Genomic DNA, 27,596 nt, shown 5'->3' on the forward strand with positions numbered 1-27,596 from the left:
ATGCTTATTCCGGTTTCATCATAGACGCCTGGTAATAACATTACAACTTGACACAGAAGAGAATAATGTGTATAGATCTTTATTAAAATAAAAATTTTGATATTGCATATAGGTGATTATACAGGAAGTAAGATAAGTGATTGTGAGGCTCAAACTTACCTAATTTCTATACAGTCATTACAGTCAAGTAAAAATGCATGCAGTAGAAAGAGGTTTATTTCTGCAATGCACAAAATACTGGAAATTGCATATATGTCCCTAGTGTTATGAAAGTAGTCTATTAGTGATGTGTCAAATATATATCAGCAGCAGATACAATAAACATTCATATCCATAAGTTATTGTGGAAGCTCACTTTTGAGCCAGTACAGTAATAAAGGCCTCTCATACACACCGATTTGTTACACTGGCTAGGTAGTGGTTGCATCAATGATACACCACCGATTTCAATTCATGGGAAGATTTTATAGCAGCTAGGGGATTTTACATCTATACGTTGGTGGTTATGACCAAGACCCATACCATCATGCAGTAAAACATTAACATTGTCTCATAATTAGGTTAGGGTTAGCAGTTTTGGGCATACTGATCATATATAGATCTATATAGATCTGCATAGATCTATATATATCAGACATGGAAGCTGGAAAACCACGTGCATGACTCCATATGAGGTTATAAAAAGTGAACTGCATTAATGACATTACATAAACTATTCACTCAAATAGAAAGACGGAAGGCAGAAACAATGAATGTCATGATAAGCTGACATGCTTAAGGCTGGAAGAGTGGAGTTTTTGTTGTTCTTTCTTCGGAGCTCTCTTCAGAAGTGTCGGGAACAGTGGATGTCTCCAGGATACCCTGCAATAAGTTCTGCTTAGTGCTGTGCTCTTGGCTATCTTCTTCTGAACTGGATGGAGACTGGCTGCTTGTGCTCTCAGTGGTTGTACTTTCAGAAGATGATTGCTCCGAGGAGCTGCTTTGAGGTTTCTATGCCGAAATACAAGATAAACACAGTTAGAAAAATTCAATTCATGCTGGATTATGCTTTTTTTAATTGTTGTAGCAGTGTTTCTAAACATAGGTTAGTCATGAGCCACCTTCACACTCATTTCTAGTATTTGAGCACCATTGATGGCCAATGTGCCTGGTATTGGAGGCCTCCTTGTGATAGCAATAAAATAAAAAAAATTAAATAAACCATAAAAACTGTCTACAGATTTAAATTGTAATAGAATTTTTTAATGAAAGGTAAAAGCCCCTGTACCCATGCATACATGAATGCAAATTCGGGCAAGGCACACACAAATGCATAAGCAAAGATTGAGCAATACATATTAGGTATTGCTGTAGGTGCCAGAGAGTGAGAAATAACTTGAGGTTCAACATTTTTGGTTAACTCTAAACTAATGAGTTGTAAAGGTTTTCAAGCAATCACCGATTGGCTAATGTTGGGTATTTTTTCCCCATTTCCTGGGATTGACATATTTGGTATCTGTTTACCCGACACAATCTAATAATCCCCACACAGCTACCCCCTCATGCATCACTTGCCCCTCCCTTTTAGATTGTAAGCCCTCACGGGCAGGGTCCTCCTTACCATCTTGTCTTGAATTGTATTGTGATTGTAATGTCTTCCTTATATTGTAAAGCGCTGCGCAAACTGTTGGCGCTATATAAATCCTGTATAATAGTAATAATAATAATCTAATCTTTTTATAGTAGTCATTCACAATTTGATGAAGTTCTTCTTCAAGTTAGGCTGAAAAGCATATGTCATTGAAGCGGTTCATTGGCGTGTTGTGGCGTGTTGTGTGGCTCCAAGGACTGCTTAATTTAACCCTGCTCCTTTAAGACCCACCCATCATTAGCAAAATTTGGCCACACCCACTATTTGGTTTGATGCGCTGTGTGTGCCACTTTTCTACTCCCCTCCAGGGTCCAGGGCCTGCACCAATTCTCTTACAATAAAAGCTCTCAGGAAAGTGAGGTGTTATGATCCAGAGCACCTCCAGGTGGCGCTGGAGCTAAGCCCTACAGTTCCTGTGCTCACCTGCAGGTGTATCCAGGCAGCCAGGAACTGTTAGGTGCCAGTCCACCACTGGGTGGTGCTGGAACCTGCAGCTCCAGTGCTCACCTGCGGGTGTCTCCCAGCTGCTAGCAATTAGCCATAATCTGGTGCTTTCCTGGGAGGGTATTTAAACCCTCCCTGCAGTCAGGACGATGGCTCGGTATCTTATCAGTTCCTGTGAGTCCGGAACCCTGCTTGCAGTCCTGAACCCTGCTTGCAGTCCTGAACCCTGTTTGCAGTCCTTGGGCCCTGTTATCTGTTTGCAGTCCTAAACCCTGTTTGCAGTCCTGAACCCTGTTTGCAGTCCTGGGGCCCTGAGCCCTGTTACCTGTTTTTGTAGTCCTGATTCCTGCTTGTTCTTTATGTTGCTGTTTATAATAAATTTTATATATACTCATTGGCCTTGTCTAAGTGTGGTCACATATTTGGTCCTCCCGTGGGGGTGTCTGCATGCGGTGTGAGGACACCTGCGTACGGTACCCTGACAGGAGGTGTGAAACATAACACTTTGCATATTTACAACTGCTGTAAATTGATTATTAAGTCATCATTTACCATGATAAATTAATTTAAATAAATACAAAATTCAATTAATTAAAATAAACCGTATTACCTGTTCAGCGGCACGTCTACGGCGCAGGTTTTCTGTCATTGCTTGACCAGCTGTTGTCCCATCAGCGGTAGGAACAATTCTCAATTCTTCAGAGGAGGAGGAAGAGGAGGAGTCAGGGAATGAGATGGATTTGCTGTGACTTTCGCTTGAAGATACATACTACGGGAAAAATATAATATTTACTAAACACATAGGGGTTGATTTACTAACCTTATAAACACACCACGAACATGTATACACCTCTGTAGTGTGTTCCCTCCCAGCATGATCTATGGGTGGAATCTAAACACCTTTGTAGTGTGTACACACCCAGCAGGTGTGTTGTGCAAAGCCCTGCATGAATTACAAGGTGATGTTGTGTAAATTAGCTCTATGTTGTGTTGCTTGCGTTGATGAATGCAGGAATGTAAATGCATGAGCTAACCATTTTTGTCTGAACTGTGAAGCCGCATTATATATGCATCATGTGCATGATTTTTCCATATATGGCATTAGTGGAAATATGCTTTTAGAGACTTTTTGGTTGATAAATACGTTTTGCTGTGTGAAAATCACACGCACCTGGTGCGTGCGTGTGTTTAGGTTAGTAAATCACCCCCATAGAATTCAAAACTGTCAAGTGTACATATATCATAACCACATATCGTATTTTGCGGTCTATAAGACGCTCCGGACGATAGGACGCATGGCTTCTGTGACAGAAATTCTATGACAGAAATTCTGTCACAGAAGCTGCAGTTAGTGACTGCTGAGACAGGTGGCGCTGTCTCAGTAATCACACAGAGCAGACGAAGAACGTCGGTCTTCGTCTGCTCAATGGGCTCTATGGTGAGCTCCTATGGGGGATCGTGACGGGTCACAGTCCCACAGAGGAACGGGAGACCCAGAAAACCTCGGCGGGGGGCGGACACTATCGCCGATGCCGCCGCTGCTCGATTTAATACAAGGGATCTAGTTAGATCGCTTGTATTAAACGAACAGCGGCTCCCACTGTACATTCAGCTCTGCTTGTCAGGAGCAGGGCTGAATGTACAAAAAGAAACTACTCGCCCGGCGCCCGAAACTGCATGTCCCGGGTGTCGGGCGATAGGTATTCGCTCCATAAGACGCAGGCACATTTTCCCCCTCCTTTTGGGGGAAAAAAAGTGCGTCTTATGGAGCGAAAAATACGGTAATCTTATGTATACCTGTGAATAGAGTTTAGTTCTGGGGTCAGAAGTTTCTAATTGTTTGTTAATGCACACTAAAAAAAGATTATTTATTATTTTCTTCACCCAAGACTCACACAACTTTCATCCAAGAGTTCTACTGCGCATGCGCCCGCCCCAAGATCTTTTGCGGCCGTACGAGCAGTTCCTCATTCTCGGCGCGGGAGCGCGCAAAGAAAAAAAGGTACGTTTAAACCGCTGTTAGCAGTAGATATAGGCAAAAAAACCAGGAGGGTTTAGCACCCCTTTAATTAATATGCTAGGGAATGTTAATATAGAAATTACAGACATAATAATTCCAACTTCCCAAATCACTGGCTCTAACCTGAATTCTAGGTTGTGACTCTGCCATTTGTCCCAAATAAATCCTGTAAATTCAGGTGGTCATCTGCTTGAGGACCAGTCCTAAGGCAGCATATTCACTGCTGACATCAGGGAATCCTGCTCAATCAAACTACTTGCTGTTTATTGGCTGACATATTACTATGCAGCACTGCTCACTACCCAAACTATGGGCGACTTTTTTTTACTGACCGGCATGTAATCCTTAAAAACAAAATGGTGGCTCTCAGTGTTGTGCTGAGGTGTATACAGGAACCCACATGTCTGCCACATGAACTGGTGTGAATCCATTGATAGGCAAAGTACAGAGGTGCCTGATAACCTACACACATTTGCAGAAATGATATATGCCAAAACAAATGTTCTTTAGTTGTCTCTTTACAAGGGAATGTATTTTCAAAATTGTGTTAATGTAATATCACACTATAGCCATTAGATGGCACTGAGGAGCATAATAAATACTTATTTCCTATGCTCCTTTAGCTCCATCTAGTCACCATAATGTGATATTACATGAAAACATTTAACAATTCATTGTACTTGTAAAGAAAATACTAAAAAAAATTGGTTTTGGCATATATTCTCACAGACCGAAGGTTAACAGATGTTCACAGGGCGAATGGCACCGCAAATTGTTTATACATAGACCCCTTAGTGTTTGACTGGCAAACCTCCTTAAAACCTACAGAATGTAAGATTCATTCTTATGGTATTGAGCAGTTTAACTTTTTGTTGGCAGTCACTTTGTTTGTAAAATAATGAAATCCTTGCAAATGAAGTGATTGCCAGCAAGTGGTTGTTCATGAAGTTAACCCTTAAAACAAATGATGCTTATGTCTAAAGCAGTCTTTCCAGTATGTAGACATAGTATAGCTTTGTGACCTTTACCTGTCTTAAAGCACGTCTGAGACGTGGGCTGTCACCTCTTGGTTCATCGGTTAAGGGCATCAGTGTAATATTTACTGGGGGGGTTGTGAACTCTTCTGAAGAAGACGTATCTCGGGATGAATCTGATTTGTGGCTTTCAGATGAATCCTAAAAACATAGGAAAATAATAATAATAATATTAACCCAAGCAGTGTTAGAACTACTTTTGGTGTAGTAAGTGTGATCTACTGGCTGAATTAAGACCTAACCTTGACAGCCTTCCCACTAATAACAGTCTAGGGGCTACTGTGCATAAACCCAGTGCTTGTAAATGTAGAGTTGGATAAACTTTCAAATTCAAAATACTATTCATGTGTTTGAAAATGACACAAAGCTATATACTATAAATAAAACCATGGATGATGTCTTTAACATATCTAAACACTTTGGTTAATGGGGAAGCTACATGGCTAATGATTTTTAATGTGGACCTCATAAACTAATTTTAGGAAACACTGAAATGTATCGGGGAAAAAGACAAAGCTTGTATTATTTGACATTTGTCCTGCAAATATAAAAAAATATATATATACTAACCATGTGAGAGGAATTTGAGTCTGATAGCTAAAAGAAAAAAAAAAAATAGAATAAATATGTTATCTTATAAGAAAGTAATCTGTCTGTAAGATGGTTTTTAAGCTTCACCTCATTTTGGAATAATCTTTAATGAACAAATTCATATTTCTCATGTAAAGGAATAGACACGCTATTCCTATATGTGTTCTTACACAGTATAAGCAAACAATTAAACTAATATGCGGTTATGCACAAATTTTCCACAAACATGAAGGAATTTTAGAGTTATATATTATTAAGTGACCTAAACACCACTCCATTTCTTCGAAATGGACCCCGAAGTCCACTGGCACACACTAAAGGAGTGTCAATCTCCTGAATGCCCTGCAGCTCCCTCGGGTTCCTGACCTGCATATCAATACTGTATCCTGTAATGACATGGAGGTCAGCAGGATGACCAGGATGCTCCTTGTTCAGAGGGTCCCCATGTTATTGAATTTTGCTAAACACCTTTGACAAATTACTCGATTGTAACTATCGCAGGCAAGCTGTAGGCTGCATGCATGTACCATTTCATGTACATTGACTTCCATCATCAGCTGCAGTACAGTCCTAATTAGAATGCTTATTCTCTTGCTACTAATAACGGAGTTCAGGAAAATGTGGTGCAGTTTAGAGATGCAAACTTATTCTAAAAATAATTAAGGCTCAGTTCACAAAGCTTTATCACAAGGATAAGGATCTTTAGTTTCAGCCATGAAACCATAATTATACAATATATATAATCCGCGCTTATGGATATAAATAATATAATATAATTATTAAAAAAATAATAATAATAAAAGCTGCTGTGCTCGTGACACTGAGGTCAAATTGTATATAGACACACGCTGCACACCCATCTATATATGAAACCATAATTGTTCAATCTCATTGGACTTCACTGTATACGACTAAGATTTTTTTTGATAATAAGCATCATCATCCTTGAGCCTACGGTACAAAAAAGCATGGCAGCAGTCACAGTTTTCATAGTATCTACATCAGTCTATAATACCTCAAATTATATTTATAACGGTATGCCTACAATTGGTACTGAAAGGTGATACTAAAACACTGGAAGAGTAGGTGACTAAAGACTGCGTAGTACAGTGGGCCCATGCTGTTGCCCAATGCAATGATTGCCCTATTACTAGCATTCATTGATAGCATGAAATTCCCAAACTTTACCCATGCAATGCAAATAATATTTAAAAAGTTAAAACGAAAGGCATCACATTTGTTTTTTACACTACAGATCTGTCAGTGGATGACTTGCTTTTTTCATTTGTCACTGCATTGCACACAGCATGACGTACCTATTATTAGAGGCGTAAATACTCTCCAAAAGCTATTGTACAGTAAATAATTATTTTAAATATACTTAGCTCTAGGATTCTTTTGCCCACAAAATTTTTTTTAATAAAGCATAACGATTTATAGATACTTACTGGGTATGCATAGGCCAAGCCGACAAGGCATGCAATGAACACAGCAGTTTTCATCTTTAAATCAATATCTGAAAAATACAAAGTATATATTAATACTGTGATTATTCTAAGTCATCAGCTTAAAGAAGTGGAATGCAAGCAGTGAAATGACCAGCAGATGAAGCTGATTATATCCCTTACCTTAGCTTCTCTCTAATCCAGATGATACTGCAAAATGCAAGGAGCTCTCCGTCACTATTAAGCAATGATGCTGTGAAATCAGATGCAATGTTTTGCTGTGTAAGGGCTCAGGAGTAGCAGAATTTAAACTGTATCCACAAGCATCATCATCCAATCATCATCAGATTGGATAGTGACACAGTGAGGTTTCTGACCGCCTGACCTGCCCACACTCACCCACACTTCCTCTTGGTTTTGTGGTATTTCTGTCAACAGAACGCAACGTCTTCTACACTAACATTATTGTACAGTGTAATTAACTAGTTTCATTCCGATGCATGCTATTTGGCAATACGTAGGCAGTTTAAACAGTGATTTTATTATCTTTAGAGTTTTTTCTGAATAGACTGTATTATGGTCGAGGTACACACCTGTCTAGATTGTCTGGAAGTAAATGAAGGATTTGTAATGACTAATAGGTTCAACCACTACTGAAATGTAAGCTTAGAAATATTACAATGGATTCGAAAAGACAAATTACCAACACCTTGACTTTTTCTGATCAAACAAAATGTTTACATTTATAAATCAAGTGTATAAAATTTGATGTGTTTATTATTTATCCTGCAACGCGTTATCCAAAATGTGTTGAAAACCAGAAAGAGAAAATGTACAAAACTACAGCTTAAACCATAATGCAACAAGCAAATCTTAGCCATAAACATTTATCATGATTATTTGTAGTAGTACACGACTTTTGAAGATTTGTAGTATGAGCTGCTTAATGGGGGTTACTAGCATTTTCAGATGGGGAGGTCTATAATGGCAACCAACATCTTTCAGTACAGGTTTCCTCTAAAGATTCATCTCTTTCCCCAGATAACGGGTCAGTCCATCCAAAACTGACATTTCAGCTTTTAATATATGCTGGAAATGAAACCACCTGTCAATAGCCCGATATTAAAGGTGCCCATACACTGGTCGAATTTCGGCCGGTTTTTAATGTATCGGCCGAAGTTCATGTGTGGGACTGACAGCTCCCTTTCAGCCGGCATTACTCGATCAGCTGATCGAAGGAGCCGACTGGAAAATTTTCGATCGATCAGAGCCGGCAGCCAATGAGCTGCCCACTCTGATCGGGTATTCTGTCAGAATACAATGGGGACATTTATCAAAACTGGAGCAGAGAATAACTGGAGCAGTTGTGCATGGCAACCAATCAGCTTCTCTCTTCAGTTTGGTCTGTTAAGATTTGAAAATGAAAGAGAGATGTTGATTGGTTGCCATGGACATCTGCTCTAGCTTTTCTCTGCTCCAGTTTTGATAAATTCCCCTCAATGGAAACAGCAGGATTCCTCGCCCGACACGCTGTTTGTGTTGATGGAGGAATCGGATCAATTGTTTTCGTTCAGCCCGCGGGTTGAACGAAAAGAATTGATAGGTGTATGGCCAGCCTTAGTGAGATTTCTGCACTCCCTAGACCAGGGGTCAGCAACCTTAAACACTCAAAGAGCCATTTGGACCTGTTTCCCACAGAAAAGAAAACACCGGGAGCCACAAAACCCTTTTGACATCTAAAATGAAGATAACACTGCATATATAATTTTTTACCTTTATGTTATGTATATAGGTATATGTGGGCTTAGTAACGCACTGGACTCAGGGCTTAGTAATGCACTGGACTCAGGGGTCCCTTTACCTGTACCTCCTCCCAACTCCTCTTACCTAGTGCTGCTGGGGCCTGGCCTCCTCCACCCCCTCCCCTGTCACCACTGCCATGCCACCCCTGGTACAGCTGATACCACTGGGGGGGGTAAGAGACCCCCCCAGGCTGCCCAGACTTCTCACATGGATACCAGCCGTACCCCCTTGATGGCGGTGTTCTATCAAAGTTTGTGACTACGTTACAATGTGTGACCGGTGACGTGGTCACACATTTCACTGTAATCACGCCCAGTTTTTTGGCGGTGGAATGTGTGACCACCAATAGCTCAAGCATTTTAACGCTTTGTCAGCTGTTGAAGGGCAGATTGGCATCGCAAATCGTATGTGCAGGAGAATTGATCTGCCCTGGAACAGCTGTTCGGTCCTGAAATGTCACTTCTATCCGACTGAGTGCGATCTCACATTCCACCCCACTCACAAAGTCGGATAGAAGTGACATTTCAGGACCGAACAGTTGTTCGAGGGCAGATCAGTTCTGCACATACCATCTGCGGTGCCGATCTCCCCTGGAAAGGGAGCCGCAGCAGGGGGGTGAAATAGCCACATGCGGCTACGGTTCAGGTTGCTGACCCCTGCCCTAGACCTACACAACTGCTGTGTTCATTATTAGAGATTCCCACCCATCAGTTTTTGTGAAATTTTACATTAATTATTAAAACAACAGGAAGTCCCAGGGCATGCAAAGGTGGGTAGAAACAGCCAATACAATACTCCCAGGTAGGCAGGAATTTGGGGATTATGAGGGATCTTGCTCTAGGTGTTTCCAAGACTTATGAAAGCTAGGGGTTGACGCAGCCCATCACGCTCCACTTAAAACTAAAATATTTTAAGAAGTCTAAGCCTTTTGTAAGATAGATCATATAACTGTTCAAGTTTGGGAGTTAACAACACAATGGGGATGATTTATAACAGAGGGCGGATACAGCTATACATAGGAAACTGCAGAGTTTACTCTACCCTGTGCCTTCATTTTTACATCTAATTTATGAGATATAGAGTGCCGTGCAGAGCCTGCAGTGTCCTTTGGGGTGTTCTCTGCAAAAAGCTGCAGAGCACACTCCCTAAAAGTATCCACCTCCCACCACCACTTATTGTTCCCATCGATTAGATGTTAGAGTGAAAAGCACATTTGTAAAGCACAATGTGCTAGAAGATTTAGTTGTTTGAAAAGCAGCATTATGGCTGCTTTTTATATCAGCCATAATGTCTATAGGTGCTCATCAATTATTAATAGAATTTCTAGATCCCATACCTTATTATTATTAGCAATTTCAATACGTTTCTGTTGGATTTGCAGAATCCTCATGTTTGCTTTTAGGTAAGGCTGAGCTTCTTGTTACATGATTATGTTCAATGCAACTTCTATGTGTGAAGAATATCAAGGAATTTACCAAGGCAGGGTTGATGATACATGGTATGCATCTTCATGTGGGTGAGAAACAGGTGTTCCTGGAATATTACATTACTCGCAACAATAAGATTTGAATCAGTGGGGTAGTTTAGTATACTACAACTATGCCAGGAAGAAAAGGAAAAAGTTAAAAAACATAATTCCTGTGTACATATCCAGTCTTCAAGAATAACTTTACTTTCTTTTTTTTTGCCCAAAATCCCCCTCAGCCTTCCTATTGCTCTTTCCCAATGGCAATAGAAGAACACTGGGATCCCAAGGAGATTTCTTCTTCATTGGGGCCTACGGATAAATTCTGCATGTGCTTGGTACGCCATGACCCATGACCCAAGAGACTTCAGAACCACTGGAGCCGCCATCAGCCATGGTGGGCTAAGAAGATAATTGGCTGACTTGAGGTCTATAGTAGGGTGTATAGGAGGAATGGGAGGGGTTGGAGAAGGTTGGCAATCTTTCGAAGGTTTAGTTATTCTTTAAGCCCTGTTATGTACAAAGGTGATATGGTCTATCTACCTGTTTCTTTTTTTTTAATCCAGGCATAGCTGTACTATATCAACCCACCCCACTGCTTGAAATTATTTTGTTGCAAGTAATCTGCCATTCCTGGAACACCATTCTAAAAGTGATAAATAAAGCTAGAGAATAAAAAAAGGAGATATCATACACACATATACACCTCATATGCTTAAAGTGATATTAAAGTCAAGGGTTTTTTAAGCTATTTTACATGCTGATCAAATCACTTACAGTGAATGCTGCTCCTTGATGTTTCAACATTTTACAGGGTTATTCACTAAGCTGTCTGAGGCAGCCAAGTGAATAACCTAGCCGTAGTGAGCCAAACAATGTTCGGCTACGGCTCAGTATGGTTGATTTCAGCCGTACATCCCACTCGGCTATTCTGCTTGGAACCTCTGTGGTACCGAGCAGTATACGAAATAAAATAAAAAAGTTGTAAAAAAAGTTGTAAAAAAGATTTAAAAATGTAACTAAATGTAAAATCTAAAAAAAATAAAGATTTAAAAAAAAAAGTAAAACAAAAACAAAAACAAAAAAATTGGGCGGAGCTAGCAGTGATGTCACGGGCGGCTCCACCCATTTGTCATTGTTTAACCAGTTGACATCCGCGGTGTTAAACCCCCTTCCCATCCAGGCCATTTTTCAGTATTCAGCGCTGCGGTACTTTGACTGACATTTATTCCGTCATGCAGCGCTGTACTGAAATGAATTTTATACCCTTTTTTGGGGACAGATAGAGCTTTCTTTTGGTGGTATTTATTCACCACTGGGGGTTTTATTTTTTTACTATATTAAGGAAAAATTACCGAAATTTAAAAAAAAAAACAGTTTCCCCTATATTAAATGATAAAACATTTATTATTACCCAATTTTTTGGTAAAATATAAAAGATGGGGTCACGTCGGGTAAAAAGACACTAAACATGTCAAGCCTTAAAATTGCGTGCGCGCGCGAAACCTCAAAAAACGATAATACCCAAAATTGGCCATAGGCGACGCTTTAAAAGCTGTTACCGCTCATCAGTTTAGTGTTATCAGTGATTGATGGCCCTAAAATGATTGCTCTCACTGCGACGTTCGCGGCGATATGTAACATGTGTAGCGCAATTGTAATTTTTGCGCGCTGGGGCACCGGACGCGTATTTACGTTTATAGGCGCGTAAACGTGGGGGTGGGGGAGTTAAACATTTTGGGGGGGTTTTTTCCCCTTTTTTTATATGTGACTTTTATTTTATTTTACTTTTTTATGTGTTACTTTTATTTTTTTTTATTTATATTTATTTTTTTGCACTTATTGTTATTGCTATTATATAGGGGGATAACAATCCCCCTATATAATAGCAAAGGCACACTGACAGGTCCTCTTTATGGAGACATTAGGGGTCTCTAGGACCCCTAATGTCACCTGTGGACCCCAAAAGAAGCTGATGAAGCATAGATCTGCGGACGCAAAAGAGCACATATAGGCGATCGGCGGGCTATGGACCCGCTGATCGCCTATATGTGAAACACCTGGTAACGGGTGTGTTTAATGGTCGGGTCTTTCCTGCCTGTGCGTGCCCGCTAGGGGGCGCGCGCGAGCAGAAAAAAATTGCCGTCTGGAGATGGCAACCCGCAAATGCAGCAGTGCCGTCCGTCCGTTTTTTTACTACGGGCGGACGGCAAGAGGTTAATTACAGTTCAGCGTCCAGCATTTGGGGACGCTGATCTGTCATTACAACTGGGTGGAGCCAGCCATGAGATCACGGCTTGCTCTGCCCAGCTGTCATTTGCAAGGTGTTCGGTCGGCCTTTGATCAGCCATCTGTCCCACTTCGGCTGTCATTTCCGCTCAGTCGAGCCGAAGCATATTCCTTCGGCTTGGCTGAGCCGCTTGGCCGCCTTTGGGAGCTGTACGGGCTATAGTGAATAGCCCGTACAGTAGCCCTTCGGTTCGACTGAAACGAAGGGCTCCCGCAACCGAAGCTAGCCGAAGGATCAGCCGAAGCTCTGGCTGATCCTTCAAATAGCTTTGTGAACAACAACCTTAGGTTCCTGCAGAAACAGCTATCCCCTGAGCACTGGCACTGATATCCTGTTTTAGGGTGGCTCCATTCTATTGTAGGGTCCTATGTAGCCACCCTTGTGTGTGCTAGAATGCTGTGTGTGTCTTCACAAACACACAGGCACAGCAAGGCTAGACGCTGCCCTCTCCCTATTCCCCTCTCCTCCTTTCTCCCATCTCCATTCTCCAAGCTAATATAGGGACAGCTGCTAGAGACTGTGCTGTCCCTTGTGATCTTGTACTGGACAGGAAGTACTGGACAGGAGAGAGTTAGGGGCAGCTGTTCAAAAACAAGATGACTAGGTGCTGGGCAACAATGGAAATAAATACTTCGCTAGGCAATGTATACTGCCTGTCCAAAAAAAAAGTCACCACCTGAATTTAGCTAGCAAATAGGTGAGGGCCTTCCATTGGATAATACATCTAGGTTCAGCAACATTATATTCCCAAAAAAGTGAGGTCAGCTGCCTACTTGAATATACTGCATGGCCAGGTTTTTCCATTGATGGATTTTTCTCTTTCCTAATGGCATGGGAATATACCAAAATGACTCAATGACACAATGCTCAAATTGTGAAAGAGTGGTTCAGGGAGCATGAGACATCATTTTCACATATGGATTGGCCACCACAGAGTCCACACCTTAAACCCATTGAGAATCTTTGGGATGTGCTGGAGAAGACTTTACACAGTGGTCCAACTCTCCCATTATCACTACAAGATCTTCTTGAAAAATGAATGCAACTTTGGATGGAAAGAAATGTTGAGACATTGCATAAGCTTATTGAAACAATGCCACGGCGAATGTGTGCTGTAATTGAAGCTAAAGACGGTCCCATGAGATATTAGAGTGTCTGACTTTTTTTTTTGGACAGGCAATGTATATTTGATCTCGATTCACTATTGAAAAAAGTTTGAGAGTTTAATTCTCCTTTAATTACTAGCAAATGCTCCTGCTACTTGGATAAAAAACCTTATGCAACCCAAGTTGTGTTTCTAAAACCCCATAGCAGTCTGCAATGACTATAGTTATGCTCTTTGCTAAGTGTTGAAAAACTGGTCCGTTTGAACTGTGGAGGCGGTGATGGAGAAAAGTTTCCTTGGACTGAAAGACGAACACTGAAGGAAATAGATTCAGCTTGTCCACTAGTACCAGTACTGAATATAAATTGGCTACATTATACAAAGAAAGGTCTTACTGGGTAAATTCATAGACGTCATTGCTGGAGCAATGAATATGAACCTAAAAAGAGCTCAGAGCAGATGCTGTTTACAGACAGGTGTGGTGTGCCAAAGATTATAGGGGGTCACAGAGTTGGACATGACTAAACAACATCAAACAGAATGGGATATACTATTGTAATTCTGAGCATACAGTTTTGTAAAGTGTTGGTAAAAGCTTGTGTCATTCATAAGCTATACGTTTTTTTGTGTATTACTGAGGAAGTGCAATTTTTTAAGCATTCTAACCTAAAATAGATCTATTTCCTACACAATCACATGATTATTTGCTAATGACTAGGAACATGGAAAGATGTTATTTAAATGCTGTGGCTAGACAGACAGCTGATGACAAACACTTAATAATGACATCCCAACCTCTAGCAGTCTGCTTCTCATTTTTCACTGCACATATTAAAAACGATCTATACTGTGTTCTTTTACTTTTATTTCCCAAACAGATTCAACACTTGAAGGATTTGCAAATGAAGCTTCCGGTACTTCTACTATCATATATCTGGAATAGATCCCTTTGTGACCGGAACATTTTATGGGTAGCTCACAAAGTGTTTGTCCCCATATATGTGTGTTAGGTCTCCGTTTGCATTTACTCTGATATTTCAGATATTGGTAGATGCTGTAGAGTTATCTGACCTTTTTAATTTGTCCATGTTGCTGGAGAGGAGGGGTGATTTAACCCATTCCCACCCATGATCTATTTATTAAGGTTATCCAGTGCAACTCTGTAAGAAGTGTTTCAGCTCTGACATAGTGATCACATGCAGGCTGGAGACTTTACAGTTAGTCTACAGATGAACACTGCCACTTTCAGGAGGCAGTGTTAATCTATTTAATACGGTTGCTGATCTATTTAATGGTGCAATCGTCAGATACAATTGCATTATTAAAAATAATAAATTCATGAAAAATAGAAAAAATGCAAAACTATACGTTTTTTGTACATTTTGTTGTGGAAATGTTACTAGGATGTGTTTTTAGTATATTGTAATATTGTCATCATGTCTCTCAGTGTCTGGATTTCTGGGCCATATGGACCATAGTAGATATCTTATGCGTGGCGGAGCAGTGTTTTCTTAGCGAGTGTGTGGACGCCAAGCTAGGGCCCCTGCACAAAATGCGGATTTATTGGTTTGGCGTGTATACAACTTGCTTTGAGGACATAGTATTATTTAAGATACATATCTGCCTTTATGAAAGGATCGTGCGTTCGTATTTCTGATGCATCTGATCAACGCGCTGGAGATAGTATGGTATTGTCCCTGCAGATAAGCACACATTTATAGGAATCATAGTAACGTTATTGGGCATTGCTCACTGAGCAGTGCTGGATAAGGTTCCTCCAGTGGTAATGGGAGATTGTGTTTGTGGGTCTGGATAGATGGCGGCAATGAAAAACATGTGGCTGTGCACACGGGTCTATGGGCTATGCACACCGCTTCTACTATGATACAGACATACACTCCCTTTTCTTTTGTGTACATGTGCTTTGTTGGCTGGCTATGATATGGTGATGTATTGAGGAAGTGATGTTGGTTGTTGACATCACTTCCTGGTTTCCTGTTTGAGACATCACTTCCTGTTTGAGACATCACTTCCTGTCTGACCTATATAAAATAAAGTGAGCCAGGAGACAAAGGCTCTAAGAACCGAACCACAGAACGAGCAGCATGAAAGCAACACCTGTGTCCTGACTCTACACTACTCTACAGAGGTACCTCCGGTCCTTGCACAAAAGAGCTTAATACAACTGTGCTTTTAAGCACGGGGGAAATTCTTTGTGTTTGGCGGCATACTTTGGTGCACTTTAGTGCCGCATGGATTTGTGCGTTTGACCAAGCGAATTTCCATAACAATTTGTAAGCCTATAATAAAAATAGTGCAAGGTACTTTTAATTAAAAATGTACAAAATAAAAGCCTTGTATGTCCTTAAAATATATAAGAAATATTTAGGCATGCAAATTAATTATAGAGTTATTGTTAAGTTAACCGAATGAAATGAAACATGCTGACCTTGCCAAATTTGGCCTGGGCATCTACTGTAGGCATCAATGATCTCTGGTCATGAAACAGCTAAGTAACCCTTTTACTTTGCCCTGCACGGTGGAATGAAAGGGTCACATTAACCAGACTAGCAATTTCTTACATTTCTCAAGAACACTTTTTTGAGTCCTTACTTTATTACTTAGAGGGGTATTTACTATGGAGCCGAAGGATCCAGCCGTAGCTTCAGATGGACCGAAGGGCTGCTGTACGGGCTATTCAAAATAGCTTGTACAGCAGCTGAAGCTGAGTTGAAGTGACAGCCGAAGCGTGGAGGAAGGTCAGCCGAAGGGCCAACCTTTCTCCACGCAAATGACAGCTGGGCGGAGCCAGCCGTGGTCTCATGGCTCGCTCCGCCCAGTTGTAATGACAGATCAGCGTCCCCAAATGACCTGGGGATGCTGATCTGTCATTAAACATTAACAACTGGGCAGTTGTTATTCATTGGCCGGAACCTGCTAGAAGACTCTGGCAGGTGCCAGCCAATAGGAAACAGTTGGGCGGAGCTAGCTGTCACCGCTAGCTCCACCCATTTGTCTTTATTTTGTCGGCATCTGTCAGATGCTTCATTATGTGGCGGTAGTTCGTTGGGTGTGGTCGGGTTGCCGTGCGTCGTTTTTGTAAAAATCATTTTTTATCAATTTATTTTTATTTCTTTTTTTTACGTCTTTTTACTGATTACGTCGGTGGATCAATTTTTTTTTTTTAATAAAACGCTTGTCAAAAACTTGTCTTTTGCTTTTTTCTAAAAAAAAATAATATTTTTGATGTCTGGTGTCTTATTTAAACATTTATTTAACACTTTAGTGAATCGGTAGGGGTACCCCTTACTCATTCACAAGTAATCTGGATGCGCCTTTATTAAATGGATACCCCAATGTGAATATGCCCCCCTGCCTGCACCCCCCCACAACCAACGCCCCAGGGCTTGTGCGGAAGAGGCCCTTGTCCCCATCGGCACAGGGACAAGGTGCACAGGGACAATGGCGACCCTGGAAAAGCACCCTCCCAGTGCCAAGGGCATGTGGCCTGGTATCGCAGGGGGGCGCTGGCTCATCCCCACCCTTTCCTGCCCTGCCAGGCCTGTGCTCAGATCAAGTGTCTGGTATGGAATTTTAGGGGGGACCCCACATCCTTTTCCCCCCATTTTTTGGGGTGGGGTTCCTCCTTAAAATTCCTACCAGACCTTAAGGGCCTGGTATGACTTTATGGGAGAACCCCACACACTTATTTTTTTTTCATTTTTAATTTGGGGTCCCTCCTAAAATTCCTACCAGACCTAAAGGGTCTGTATGACTTTTGGGAGGAACCCCACGCTTTTGTTTTCTTTTTTTGAAATGGAGTCCCTCCTAAGTTTCCTACCAGACCTGGGTCTGGTAGGGTTTGGGAGAGGGATCCCAAGCTGGGTTTGTTTTAAATTTTTTTTAACTTTCTTAACTTTCTTTTAATTTACCTATAAACTCAGAACACTGAGTTTACTATCAATCAAGAATCACAAATAAGAATTTACAGCAGAAGGTAAAGAAAGTAAAGTATTACAGTCGTCACAGCAGTTTGTATGTGGCGTGTGGTCTTCCAAAAAGAAAGGAGACTTTGTAAGCAGGACTGTTATTATTGACACTGTCTATTCCAGTGTTATACAAATTTACTACGTGGGCACCTTGTTTGTCTACATGAGTTCATTTCCAGGAGCAGCTCCCACTCATGGCAAATTTATTGCTTAACTGTGGCAAAAGATTTAAAATGAAAAGAACATCAGGATTGTTGTTTCTCGTTTATCACATTTTCTGAGGTTTTACACGCAGCAGTAAGCCTAAGGAAAATATGAACTGTTTCCAGTTACTAAGTTACTAATTTAACTGAGCCGCAGCTAATTAGACACATCATCATGTGGGAATTTAATGTAACGCATGAAAGAACATTAAAGGAGAACTCAGCTGTTTAGAGCTCTATAAATAGCTTACTAACAATGTTGTCTTGGGAAGTCAGCTAACATGAAATTTAGATCATATTCTCAACTAGAGAGTCAGAATATTTGATGCCTAACTGTATCATGCTTTAGGACTATTGCAATGTCTTTACATGCCCCCACAATTGACAAATTTGATGTATTGGATCAGTAGTTGTCAGTGCTAAGATCTCGGTCTGGATAGTTTTGGTGTAGCACTGTTTTGGTGCCAATATAGCTCCAAAGCTTAACAAGATAAGTGCTTAATTTTAAGAGTTTATGTAGTGTTAGAAATTAGGCTAAGGGTTAGGTAAGGCTAGGATCAATGGTCATGGTTCCAGTTGGAAGAAAATGTAACTTTTAGTGAAGTTGTCCTTTAATAAATCTCTCCAGCCTCCCTGATTGCAGCTCACTTGGAATAATAATACCTTTCTCTCTGATCCAGTGGTCTTTCCTCTGGCTCATATTGATGTTGCCAATACACGTCATGGACCATTTAATTTCTATGGGTATCCGCATTCATGGCAATCTCCCAGGAGCTTTTACTTAAGTTTTGGCCCTATAGTGACACAGTCACTTTAAGCGTTAAATTCAGCACAGGTCAATTTTAGAAGTTTATTAAAGTTTTAAATCACAAAATCACAGTTCAGTATAGCCAATCAGACAAAAAATAGCCAAGAAAGATACTTAACATACACAAATATGGACCCACCAATTTTTACAGAAAAGTATGGACCCTCCTTCCCCAGAACACCAGCCATCACAACAAACAACAAGGCTGAACTCGGGAAGCATAAGAGTCCAGACACTCAATAGTGCACAGGATGATCCAATGGAGCAGGAAGGTCTATCTTCCATATAACCTGAAAAACAGGACAGGACCTATCTGTAAGTAGAGCACTTATTCAAAAAAACCTTCAACCAAAAAGGGCAGAGAAGTCAGCAAGTCCACCAGATATGTAACATGGTCCCTAAGGCCCCACAATTCCAATATCTCGCTAACACCAACCAAGAATATCTGGAAAGGTCAGCTGGACAGTGATACCATCTAATGAGGATTTTAAAGTTATGATCTTGTGCCTGACTAGCTATGCTAGACGGCTACAATGCGATCGGCTGCACGGGATCGCAAGGCACATTATGCCTGCGGTCCGGTGCGAGCAAAATAGTACTTGCAGCATTTTGACCACAGGCATAATGTGCCTTGCGATCCTGTGCGGCAATTCATATTGTGGCCAGAGGGCGTGGCGACGGTGCCATTCACTTCAATGGCCCACCACACCCCCTGCTGACCCCCCCAAAAAAGTGAGCTGGCCGCAATGCGAGGCAGTGCGTTCTGGCCAGAATCGGGTTGAAACGCACTGCATCTGGTGTGAAGGAGGCCTTAGTGATTTTAATATGAAAAAGTTTAATAGAAAAAATCAAACATCAAAAAAGTGAAAGTTCATATTCCATCTTCCCATTAAAAACCTTTGACAACGTTGTCCACAACCATTCACAATCCCACACATACAGACGGCCCCGCACACTTCCCAAATAATGGAAAATCACTGTTGCTGGATCTATCACTGACTCTGTGGAGGTCATGGAGGGTATAGAGGGTGAGGGCCCTATCACACCATCAAGAGTGCGTTCAGCCTCTGGAAGGCAACCTGGCCGGCTCACTTTGTTTTGGGGCAGGAGGGGGCATGCTTGCAGCATTTTTGGCAGATCGCATTGGATCGGAACGCAGGCACTAATGTGCCACGCATTCGGGTGCCAGCAATCGCACAGCGGGCTGCGGGGCCATTGAGTTCAATGCACCGCCAGTGTGTTCCAGAGGCCGAACGCACTGGAAGGTATTCTTGATGGTGTGACTGGGCCCTTAATAAGGACAGCAGAAAGTCCACGGACACCAATCTCTGTCTTATTTGACCTAAAATGTCATTCCTTAGACAAATGGAAATTCCTGACTTAGTTGTACTAATCCTCTTCCTCCAGGTAGAGTATAGTACATCCAAAAGTCTTCAGCGATATCCACCGGGGTCATTACTCGCACTCTGAGGAGACCAACATTGGTGGATATCGCTGAAGACTTTTGGATGTACTATACTCTAATTAGAGGAAGGGGATACAGCTACACAACTAAGTCAGGAATTTCCATTTGTCTAAGACAGGGGTGCCCACGATTTTTTGTGTTAAGATCTACTTTTCAAATGACGAGCTACATGAGATCTACCAGCGAAAAAAAAACCTCCCTCGCTCTCTCTCCTCGCTCTCCTGACTGTCTCTCCTTGCTCTCTCTCCTGGCTGTCTCTCCTTGCTCATCCTCCTGGCTGTCTCTCCTCGCTCTCCTGACTGTCTCTCCTTGCTCTCTCTCCTTGCTCATCCTCCTGGCTGTCTCTCCTCTCTCTCCTGACTGTCTCTCCTTGCTCTCTCTCCTGACTGTCTCTCCTTGCTCTCTCTCCTGGCTGTCTCTCCTTGATCATCCTCTTTGCTCTCTCTCTCCTGGCTGTCTCTCCTTGCTCATCCTCCTGGCTGTCTCTCCTTGCTCTCTCTCCTGACTGTCCCTCCTTGCTCTCTCTCCTGACTGTCTCTCCTTGCTCTCTCTGCTCTCTCTCCTGACTGTCTCTCCTTGCTCTCTCTCCTGGCTGTCTCACCTTGCTCATCCTCATGGCTGTCTCTCCTGGCTGTCATTCCTCGTTTTCTCTCCGGGCTGTCTCTCTTAGCTCTTTCCCCTGGTGTCTCTCCTCTCTCTCTCTTTCCTGTCTGTCTCTCCCCGCTTTCTCTCCTGGCTCACCTTGCTGTATTTTGCCAACAGTGTAGTGCAACAGGTTGTGTAAACATATATTCTTTGATGTAATACATAGCACTTCAACCACCAGTATCCACCAGAAAGGCGCCTGGCTCAGCAGACTCAGGCTAATAGGTAATCATGTGTGCCCAGCTAAATAAATATACCAAAATGGAATAAAGGGGCCGCCATTCACACCCTTCGTGATCTACCAGCATCAGCTTTGAGAGCTACTGGTAGATCACGATCTACCTAAAGGGCACCCCTGGTCTAAGGAATTACATTTTAGGTTAAATAAGACAGAGATTGTGTCTGTGGACTTTCTGCTGTCCTCATTAACCCTCTAAACCCTCCACAGAGTCAGTGATAGATCCACCAACAGTGATTTTCCATTATTTAGCAAGTGTGCGGGGCCGTCTGTATGAGTGGGAGTGTGAATGGTTTTGGTTTTGGATAACGTTGTCAAAGGTTTTTAATGGGAAGATGCAATCTGATGATTCACTTTTTTGATGTTTGATTTTCTTCAAATAAACTTTTTCATATTAAAGTGACATTAAAGGATACATTTTTCCCCCCTCCCCCCCATGTTAATGAAAGCACTTACCTTAAATGATGTCTCTTAATCCGATCTTCTTCTTTCCCCATGTTTTCATCTGTCCCTCCAGTGGTGCGGCGGCTCTCCGATCCAGCGCTGACTCCTCTCTGCTTGCAGGCACTTCTGATCCAGCGGTGTCTGCATGCGGGTGCACACGTCCATAGACTTACCTTGCGTCTCTGCTCATCTCCCGGCCGAGAATCCGAACTGCGCATGCGCTCGCCCCAAGATCGTTTGCGGCCGCCGGATCAATCTCGTTTTCTTGGACGGGAGCGCGCAGCCGAAACAAGGTAAGTGTTAAGCGCTGTTAAAGCGTTTAAAAAACAACAACTTAGCAGTAAATATAGGCAAAAAAACCCGGAGGGTTTAGAACCCCTTTAAATACCTGTACCCCCCCACATATCACCGGGGGGGGGGGGACGCAAAATTTTGTTCTGCCCCGGGCGCCCGTTATTCTGGTTACGCCACTGCTGCTGTACAGTAATAGCCTCTGTTTGTAAGTAGGAGTCGGATGTAAGTCGGATGTATATAACTCTGGGACTGCCTGTATTATAGATAGATGTTGTAATTATGATGTTGTTCAATTACGCAGAAGCATGGGATAAAAAATATGTAGTTTAGGCCTTGCTAAACTATGCTTGTGTAACTTCACTAAATCCCACCTTATTTAAGGTGTGTCTGATGTGTTGGTGGACAGTGATGAAATCCTGGTAGCCTGCCATAACACATTGAATAAATGGAAAGAAAAATGTTCCCTGGCAGCTCAACTTGCTGTGAATTTTTCATACTACTTGAAGTAATAGCAATTAAAAAAAAAAAAAAGTAAATTTTACCTTGGGACATTCATATTTTTGGGATTCTGAGCTGTACTGGATCAGCTTCACTGAGCTGTAAAGGAGACATTAGGGGTGTAATAGACCCCTAAAAACTTCTAAAAGAGGACCTGTCACCATTAAAATGCTTTCAAATTGGGGATTGTGCGTCCCATATGGGATCGCAATAAAGTTAAAGAAGAGCTCCAGGAAAAACTTTTATTAACCCTTGCAGTCGGGCTACCTCCGCACTGCAAGGATTAACTGCTCGTTTTTGAGAACCTGAGCTCCGGAGCTGGCTTGTTCCTTGAACGGTCCTTCCATCCTTTCTCCCCCTCAGCTGCAGCGATCTAAGGTCCTGTGAACCATAACATTATATACACAGTGCATAGACGTAAGGACGCTGAGGAACATTCCAATGTTGCAACGTAGAAGGAGACAGGCTGGAGGGAGTGCTGTGACAGCTGGCCGGCTCGGAGCTTTGGATCAATATAGCTTTGTTACTTTTTAACCTAGACAAAAACGAGCACATAATACATTTGTTTTTCTGGAGTTCTTTAAGTAAAACATTTTTAAAAATAAAGTAAAATTTAAAAATGTAAAAACACCCACAAACAATTTTTTTTAGTCTCCCGCCCAGTACATGCACATACTAATGCAAAAACACGTCAGGTGTGCCTATGTACAAAAACCATGATTGCATCACACATGTTAGCTATCGCCACAACCGCCGGAATGTGAACAATAATTCTAGGGCCATTATTCATTGGTAACTATAAACTGATGACCTGTAGAGGCTACAAAGGGTGTACAGGCGTCACCTGCAGACAATTTTGGGTACCACGGTTTTTTTTCCATTATATGGGCACACGCCAAACTTGACATGTTTGAAACTTGACATGTTTGGTATCTATTTACTCAATGCAACTTCATCTTTACTATTGTATACAAATATTGGGTCATATATTGTGTTTGTGTGCACTAAAATAATTTTTTTGACTGAAAATTTGGGTTTAATAAACTGTTGTGCTAATATTGTGCGAGGTACAAAATTGCAAGTGCCACCATTTTATTCTACAGGGTCTCTGCTTTCAGAAAGTATATATGTTTTAGGGGTTTTAAGCAATTTGAAGCATGAAATGTGCATTTTAACATGTGAGTCAAAAACACAAAAACGGCCTTGGGAGCGAAAGGGTTAAACCATACCTCCCAACAGTCCTGGAATGCCCAGACTTGAATACAATACCAGTGTCCTATAGATCCAAGCTGTGTACCCCTGCCATCCGGCTGCTGGAACAGTGATTCCAACATCCGGCTTCAACTGCCTTCTAAAGCATTATCAGCATACCTTCCAACTGTTCTTCATTTGGAGGGACTGTCCCTCTTTTGAAACCAAATCCCTCTGTCCCTCTTTCCCACTCAGATGTCCGTCTTTTTGGTCCGATGTAAATATCTCAATAAAAAAATCTATTATATATCTATAAAAAGTTTTTTACTGCACTTAAGCGTTTATCCAACCTTTAAATTATTGAATTTGCTATTTTAAAAGGCCACTATGCAGGAAAATAAGTGACGCAAAAGAAGCACTTGTGCTTATGTACTTTGTACTATTTCAGTATATTTTAACTACTTGCAGACCGGCCACTGTGTATATATACAGCCAGTCTGCGGCCCCATTGTTCCGGGAGCATGTACATGAACACCTGTTTGCGGGTGGCCGCAGCCACTGCTTCTGCTGTCATTAGATACAGAGCTGATAGGGCTGACTCTGTGTCCTGTGATCGCAGTGATATCCAATCACATGGCAAATTTTTTTTTTTAAATCATTTGAACTTTTTTACCCACATCCTTTCCTGCTTATGTTATCTGTATTCTGTCTCTACTGTGAGCTGTAAATTAACCCTTTCACCTCCCATATTCAGCTCATCTATACATTAACCCCTTCATCCCCATCTTCCCACCATATGTGACCTGTACATTAACCCCTTCACCTCCACATCCCTCTGTCCATGGCCTGTACATTTATTGTATCTTGTGCACTATTACCAAGCACCATCTTTTAACCCCCTCAGTACCAGCATGTTTCTTAATTTCCAAAAAACTGTGGCAAAGAATCAGATCACCTTGGAGTGTCTTCTTTCCAAAAAGGATCGTGTTTTTTTTTTGTACTGTTCTGACATTTTAATTTGCTGTGATTTATACTCAAAAGTAAGAGAAACAGGCTTTTTTTCCAAATTTTCTGTGTCTCTCTTTCACTTTATATAGAAAACAGTTTTGTTTAAAAAAAAAAGGTTTTTTAATAGTACTAAAAGAAAGCTTTATCTATCCCCCAAAAAATGATATAAAATTAAATTTGTTACAGTGTTGCGTTATGGGGGACTTCTCGGCCAAACTTGCACAGTGCTGAAAATGGAAAAATGGCCTGGTTATGAAGGAGCTGTAACATGCTGGTACTGAAGTGGTTAAAGGAAGTTTAAAGTATATTTAAGTTTATTAGCATGTCTTTATTGTGGACATGTATAATTGCCATATTTTAATAAAATTGTGTCACAAAGGTGCTACATCCCCACTATATAGACAATTTTAGACAATGTATATAGACAATGTATAAATGCCACCCCTCTTAGAGAATGCATGTTTTTTTTATTTTTGTTTAAGGGCCTATCTACAATGTTGCATGCATTGCAGCATTTTACAACAATGCGTGGTTGCACTGTGATGCTCACCCATTCATTTCTTATAGTGCCATGCATTTGTGCTAAAAAACACCTAACCCTCAGCGTGCCAAAGCACATACATTGGAAAACAACATGTGCATTGCATTGCAGTGTGTTGGAAAAAATAAATCAGTTGCCAATGTCAGTATGGTACAAATTCTGTCTTAGATGACATGTTTCTGGCTGTGTCAGTACAGTACTGATTGTCTTTCTGTTGACATGTTTGTGCTTGTGTCAGCACTCTACTAATTGTGTCAAAGCAAAAGTTTCCTGGTTTTGCCTATGCAGTTCTTATGTTGCACATCTCCCAACCGTCCCGGATCCTGTAGGACTGTTCTGGGATTTGAACGTAATCCTGGGGTTCTGCAGATTAGGGATGAGCTTCGCGTTCGAGTCGAACCTATGTTCGACTCGAACATAGCATGTTCGAGCGATACAGGCAGTGTCCCAGTGCCCCGGCACGCTCTGCTATATGCGTGTATACAGTATGTTACAACTCCTTTCTCTTCTGATGATTGCTTGCATGTCTGCTTTGCCACACCCCCTTAGGGCAAGCACTCAAAGGTACCTCCTCTGTAACTGGCCACATCACTTTTTATTTGTGTGCTGCGAACTGTGCGAAACTGCCTCCTTAAGGGGCGGAGCCTGGTCCTGTTCTTTTGCTTAAAAGAGAAGGAAATCGCATGAGAATGAGTCAGTAGAGGGACAGTGGGCTGCAGGTACTGGGTTCACTTGAGGCACTGACTGACTGGGTTTCAGCAGCATGAATGGAAATTTGTGCCCACCCCTTCCCTGTTTATCCCTCTAATGAGAGCTGGAGGAACAAAATGCAGAAGGGAGGGGGGAATCCTTGCCGGGAGCGGTGACTGACAGTCACTTTTTCTCTGCAGGGAGAAGACTGTAAGCTGAATCAGCTGTCAAACGTTTGGTCAGCTCTTGGTTTGACAGCTGCAGTGTACCATGCCAGCTATTAGTATTGGATAGAGTATATTGTACTCTCCCAGTACTTCTACTTTACTGAGTGTTTTAACCTGCAGAAAATGTCTTGCTTATACAACTAAATGAATAAATAGTTAATTAAGCCAGACATATTCCTGACCCCGTCATGCTATACACCATTTTGCATTCCTGACCCCTGCACTCTATACACCATTTTGTATTCCTGACCCCTGCACGCTATACACCATTTTGTATTCCTGACCCCTGCACTCTATACACCATTTTGTATTTCTGACCCCTGCACTCTATTCACCATTTTGTAGTTGCGCGCAACATCCAGTATAGTGGAGCCGCAAGCCGAATGTCATCCTCCCAGTGTGTCCCCGTTTCTCTAGTTCTGAAATTGGGAGGTATGCTTTAAACCTAAAAACATTATATACTTTCTGAAAGTAGACAACATATAGAAAATAATTGTGGTAGTTCCAATGTTGTATGTCACACCGTATTTGTGCTATCAAATCTATATTTTCAGCAAAAAAGCACTTCCATTAGTTTTTGTGCACACATACACATTATAAAAGATGAAATTGTGTTGAGTAAATATATTTCAAATTTGTCAAGCTTCAAAACTGCGTGATGTTGTGAAGGAACAAAACACTACAGTACCTAGAATTGTCCATAGACAATGCTTTAAAAGCCTTACAGCTCATCAATTTATTGTTGATCATTATTGATGGCACTAGAACTATTGTTTTCACTCTAGCATGCACTGCGATACCTATATGTGGTGCAATTTTAGTATAAGTGTGCATCTAACGTGTGTGTATGTGGGTGTGAGCGACTTTAAATATTTTTTGGAGTGTTTTTGTAATGTAAAATATTAAAATACATTTTTTGAAATATACATTTTTTAAATATGCCACCTATGTGATAGCATAGTACAGATGACAGGTTCTATTTAAGCAGACATCAGGGTCTATTAGACTCCTAATGTCACCTTTGCACTCTGCTTAAGCTGGTCGGGCACAGAATGTGCTCAATCATCTTCTTTCCAGAGTAACCGAGGTTTGAAAACTATGAACCCTGAAGTGCTTAGAACTGATTGCTATTGTGTTCATACATAACAGGGAAAATCAGCAAATCAGTGTTCACTGATCTTCTCCAACACTCCCTCCTGACACCATCCATGGAGGTCCTAGGCACACCCAGGTAAGCTTAGGACACATGGCGGGAAGACGGGGGTTGGGGGCTGCACATGTAGAAACGGGGACACAAACATAGTCTCCAGTTTGAGTTTGTTTACATTTCTACTCCCAACTAGTGACCAGGAGTTTGTTTACATGCCGGTGCTGCAGCCACCACAATAGTTACAGCACCTGCAGCAAATGGGTTAAAGGAACTTACAAGCTTGTGCCTAGGCACCAGTGTAAAGAGAAGGCGATACCAAAACACAGTAATTGCAAGTTCAATTTTCTTGTACATTCTTGGACATTTGTAGTCCTTTTA

General features: G+C 41.5%; 1 protein-coding gene across 1 annotated transcript; it reads right to left on the reverse strand.

The window, feature by feature from the left end:
* Positions 1–656: 656 nt before the first annotated feature.
* Positions 657–7,457, reverse strand: LOC108784694 (putative protein TPRXL). The gene is made up of 6 exons (XM_018553568.1): positions 7,348–7,457; positions 7,168–7,235; positions 5,698–5,725; positions 5,123–5,268; positions 2,685–2,843; positions 657–990 (listed from the first exon to the last, which is right to left on the reverse strand). The coding sequence occupies exons 2-6, from the start codon at positions 7,219–7,221 to the stop codon at positions 775–777; spliced, it is 603 nt and encodes a 200-aa protein (XP_018409070.1). The 5' UTR covers positions 7,222–7,235; positions 7,348–7,457; the 3' UTR covers positions 657–774.
* Between the last annotated feature and the right edge of the window lie 20,139 nt (positions 7,458–27,596).

The sequence above is a fragment of the Nanorana parkeri genome, unplaced genomic scaffold (assembly GCF_000935625.1).
Source record: "Nanorana parkeri isolate BGI_ZX_2015 unplaced genomic scaffold, ASM93562v1 scaffold124, whole genome shotgun sequence".
NCBI classification, from domain to species: domain Eukaryota; kingdom Metazoa; phylum Chordata; class Amphibia; order Anura; family Dicroglossidae; genus Nanorana; species Nanorana parkeri.